The sequence below is a fragment of the Echinops telfairi genome, unplaced genomic scaffold (genome assembly GCF_000313985.2).
Source record: "Echinops telfairi isolate 266 unplaced genomic scaffold, ASM31398v2 ScPeMD7_7424;HRSCAF=8462, whole genome shotgun sequence".
Lineage (NCBI taxonomy): Eukaryota > Metazoa > Chordata > Mammalia > Afrosoricida > Tenrecidae > Echinops > Echinops telfairi.
The window spans coordinates 46061227-46065283 of NW_022111324.1; the positions used below are offsets into that span (position 1 = coordinate 46061227).

The 4057-nt window shown below is 58.5% G+C and overlaps 1 protein-coding gene across 1 annotated transcript in view; it reads right to left on the bottom strand.

Annotated features, from left to right (window-relative positions):
- The window catches only part of TNNI1 (troponin I1, slow skeletal type), an 18506-nt gene extending 14464 nt beyond the window's left edge, over positions 1-4042 (bottom strand). Inside the window, exons 1-4 of the mRNA XM_045298178.1 lie at positions 3539-4042; positions 2693-2734; positions 2008-2139; positions 84-173 (exon numbers count right to left, since the gene is read on the bottom strand). Coding sequence (XP_045154113.1) covers positions 84-173; positions 2008-2139; positions 2693-2701 — 231 coding nt within the window. The 5' untranslated portion in view covers positions 2702-2734; positions 3539-4042. The remainder of the gene's footprint in view (positions 1-83; positions 174-2007; positions 2140-2692; positions 2735-3538) is intronic.
- Positions 4043-4057: the final 15 nt, after the last annotated feature.

Below are 4057 nucleotides of genomic sequence, written 5' to 3' on the forward strand. Positions count from 1 at the left end.
GGGGACCCAGCACACAGCCGACCTGCCCGCCCACAGCATCTGCTCTCCCTCCCACTGTGCCCCTTCTCCTGCCCCACGCTCACCTCCCTGGTGTTGTGCAGGCACTTGGCCTCGATGTCATAGCGCTCCTCGTCCACCACCTCCACCTTGGCGTGCAGCTCCCGGCACAGCTCCTGGAGCATTGACCCAGCAGGAGAGGAGAGGGGCGGGGGTTGGGGTGGACAATGCAGTCTTCAGGCTCTGTTCTGCCTCCACGCCTGAAGTCCTTGCCCACCCCCAGCCTCAGCCCCTTTCCAGCCCGGGCTCTGGAGAGGCGCTGATGAGCACCAGGAGCCCCAGGTTCACACCGGAGTCAGCAGTCTCTTTCCCTGTCTCTGCCGTACCACTTCCTCCCCTTTTTAAGTTGGTGGACTCGTTGGCAATGGGTTTGGCTTTGGGGAGATTTCTGATCAAAGTCATAGACGTTAGATGTGGAAGGTTTGAGAACACTCTATTAAGCAAAAAGAGTAAAATAAAAATCACTAGTAATGCCATATCCCGAAACAGTCATCGGTAAGATTTTGGTACATTTCCTTCCAGTCTCTCCTCTCCGAGGCCACTGGCATTTAAACAGAGATCGGCGTCTTTAAAACATCAGAGACTTATCTCTAGGGGAGGAACCAACCAAAAACAGAACAGCGAACCCACCGCCATGGAGTCAATCCTGACTCCTGCAGGAGGCAGAGGAGCCTGCCGGCTTACAAGTCTGAAGCTTCTCAGGAGCAGAGAGCCTCATCTCTCTCCTCTGGAGCAGCGAGTGGTTTCAAACTGCGGGCCTTGCATTTAGCCACTCAGCATGTGGCCCACGATGTCACCAGGGCTAGCTAGAGAAGAGACCGAACCAAAGCCAAACCCACCGCCGTCGAGTCAGGGCCGACTCTTAGCAGCCCTCCAGGACAACAGAGCTGCCTCTGTGAGTTTCTGAGACTGCAACTTCTTACAGGAGTCCAAAGCCTCGGCTTCCTCCTGAGGAGCAGCTGGTGGCTTCAAACTGCGGACCTTGCTGCTACAGCCCAGCGAGGGTGTACAGCCGCTACACCCGGGAAGGGACAGAGGCAAGTTCCTGGAGAAATGGGGCCTCCCAAGTCCTCTGTGCCATTGCACTGGTCAGAGATGAAGCTGAGCCCTGGCTCTGCCCCACCCGACACAAGTGTCTACATCCCTCTGTCTCTCACAGCTTGTGCCTGTAAGGTCGGACCAAGTATCACCCATTCACAGGCTGCTGGGGGATTAAATGAGGGGTCCATGGAGGGAAGAGCACGGTGATGAATTGAATGGTATCCTCCGGCCCTCCCCATCCCCCCTCTTACCCTCTATCCCACTACCATGGTGTGGGCTGTGACTCACAGCGTTCCCACAGGACAGAGTAGACTGCTCTGTAGGCTTTCCGAGGCTGTAAATCTCTATGGAGAAGACTGCCTCCTCCTCCTCCTCCTTGGATCGGCTGGTGGGTCTGAACTCTGGACCTTGTAGTTAGCAGCCCAATGTTTGACCCTCAGTTCTGCTGGAACTTGTCCCTAATCCCAGTCCCTGGGATTATAATCCCATTGGGAATGGGTTTTCCCTGCTAGTGAAGGAGACCATACCCTCATAGACTGTGTTGTAAACCAATCCCCTTGCAAAGAGCAGAGTCTATACAGAGAAGCGAGCAGAGGAGGGGAGACAGGGGCCAGGCCACGGGACCATCCCCAAAGAGCAGAACTCGAACTGAGACCAGGACCTTCCCCAAATGAAAGCCTTCCCACTGAGTCAAGGCATTGGGTTTGAACCTCTAGTCTAACTGTGAGAAAAGACCTGTCTGTTCCTCAGAGACCTGTGGTCTCTCCTTAGAGCAGCAGTAGGGAACCCAGACAAGCACCCTGTGAATTGCAAAGCCTTGAGCAGAGCGGTGAGTCCTAGCTCCTGACACCTGGGCCCTGGAGCTGCCCGCCCCCCACCCCCACCCCTCCGGCCCGACCCGTGGCTCACCTGCAGGGCGCTGAGCGCCAGGCCTCGGGTCTGCAGGGAGGGGATGCGCTCGGCCAGGTACCGCTCTTTCTCAGCCTCCCGCTCCTGGTGCTCCTGCTCCCAGCACTCCTTGGCCTTGGCCAGCATCAGGCTCTGGGCAGGGCACAGCCTGTGAGCAGGGCCCGGGGGCTCCTGGGGTAGCACCCCACACCAGGGAAGGAGGAGGGCAGGGCCCAGACTTGGCGGGCCCAGTGCTCTCAGGACAGGGCACCGGGAGGAGCCCTGGGCTGAGTGTGGACTTGTGGGCATGTGTGCGCAGGCATGGAGTGGCCACTCGCCACGTCCCTCAGCCCCTGAAGCTTGTTGTAAACTCCTGGTGGCCCTCTCTCCCACGTAGTGTCTGTGTTGACCCCTAAGGGGTCCCTCAGCCACCGCCAGTGGAGTCCCACCCTAAAACTAGTTGCTTCTTCTCAGGAGGGCACCGGCAGGCACCAGGACCCCCGGTCTGAATTCCCACCCACTGAGCACTAGCTCCACATACCCCCCAGGTTCCTTCTGCTGGCGTCATCCCCAAGGTAGCATGGGTGGTTTAGCCTCCTTGCTCCTCGCCCTCCAGTGCTCCCCCCACTCCTTCGGCAGAGCCTGCCCTGCATCCCCTGTACTTCTGGATGGACACCCCACACCCCCAACGCCCTCTCCGCCTCACCTTCAGCATGAGTTTGCGGGAGGCAGTGATCTTGGATTTTCTCTGAGGGTGAGAAGCAGAGGGGCATGGCTTACACACTGCGAGGCGAATGTCTCACTGCAGTCTTATTCCCCCCACGACTTAGTGAACTCAGGCACCTCACTGGACCTTGGATCAGTAACTCGGCCTCACGGCCACCGAGTCAAACAGCCCTATTGGACAGGAAGAACTGCCCTGTGGGCTTCTTAGCCTGTAGCTCTTTACGGGAGCAGAAAGCCTCATCTTTCTCCCAGGGAGCAGCTGGTGGTTTTGAACTGCTGGCCTTGTGGTTAATAGCCCAACTCATAACCACTGCACCACCACATGGGAAAGGGCTGAACTGTCCCTTACTAGGAGGCTCAGCCAGAAATCTCACTGACTGCAGACAGACAGAAGGTCTGTTTGCTGCTACCCCCCACCTCCCATCCCACCCCCTACTGCACCCTCCCTGTCGTGTGCGGGACGATGGCCAGGGTCACAGCGACCGGAGAGCTGGAGGGACTTTACAGATGCCGCTTGGCTGGACCCCTCGGCAGACTGGCCATCCTTCTTGCCCTCCACAAGACCAGCTCTCCATCAATCCCCCCAGAGCTGGAAGAGCGGTGAGCGGCGAACAGCCTCAGAGCACGGCTAGGGAGCAGTGCACTGACGGAAGCAGAGTCCACAGAGAAGACTCTGGTCGATGTGGGAAGACCTTGTTCTCCTCGGGATTTGCTCAGCCACTGGGCATCCCTGCCCCGAGTGCTCGCCTCTCCTCAGACACCCACCCTCTCTCTGTCCACCAGTCAGAGGGGGCACCCAGGACAGGGACACCCAGCTGCCACTCACCTCGCTTCAGAGGGCCGCCAGTCACAGGAAGCGGGAGGGAAGAACAGAGAGTGAGGAGGATGCAGGCCCCCGGGGGGTCCAGCTCTCAGGGCGTGGGGGTGAGCGAGTTGCACCGGGAGGGAATCAGGCAGGGTGATGGGGGCGGTGGTGGTGGTGGGGTACATTTTTAGGTTCCAGCAAGTAGAACCCAAACTCAACAGCCCTTTTGGCTTTTGGAAGTTGAGAGATCCTTGGTCATCAACCGTTCAAGGAGGGTAGCAGGGAGTCAGGGCTTGGTCAGCTCGCTGTCAGGTTTCCGTGATGGCAGCGGTTCCATCCTGGGTCTGTGGGTCAAGGCCCTACGTCTCGTTCCTCTACGGGCTCTGAGTTACAGCATGGGCCAGCAGCATGCATCCGTATAAGCAGACAAACTTCCAAACGCAGGCCCCCCAAAGGTCTTCCCAGGTAACCCGAGGAGTGAGTTTGCCCAGAGGCTGCATGCGGTGTGGTAAACAGTGGAGTGCTGACACACACACAGGA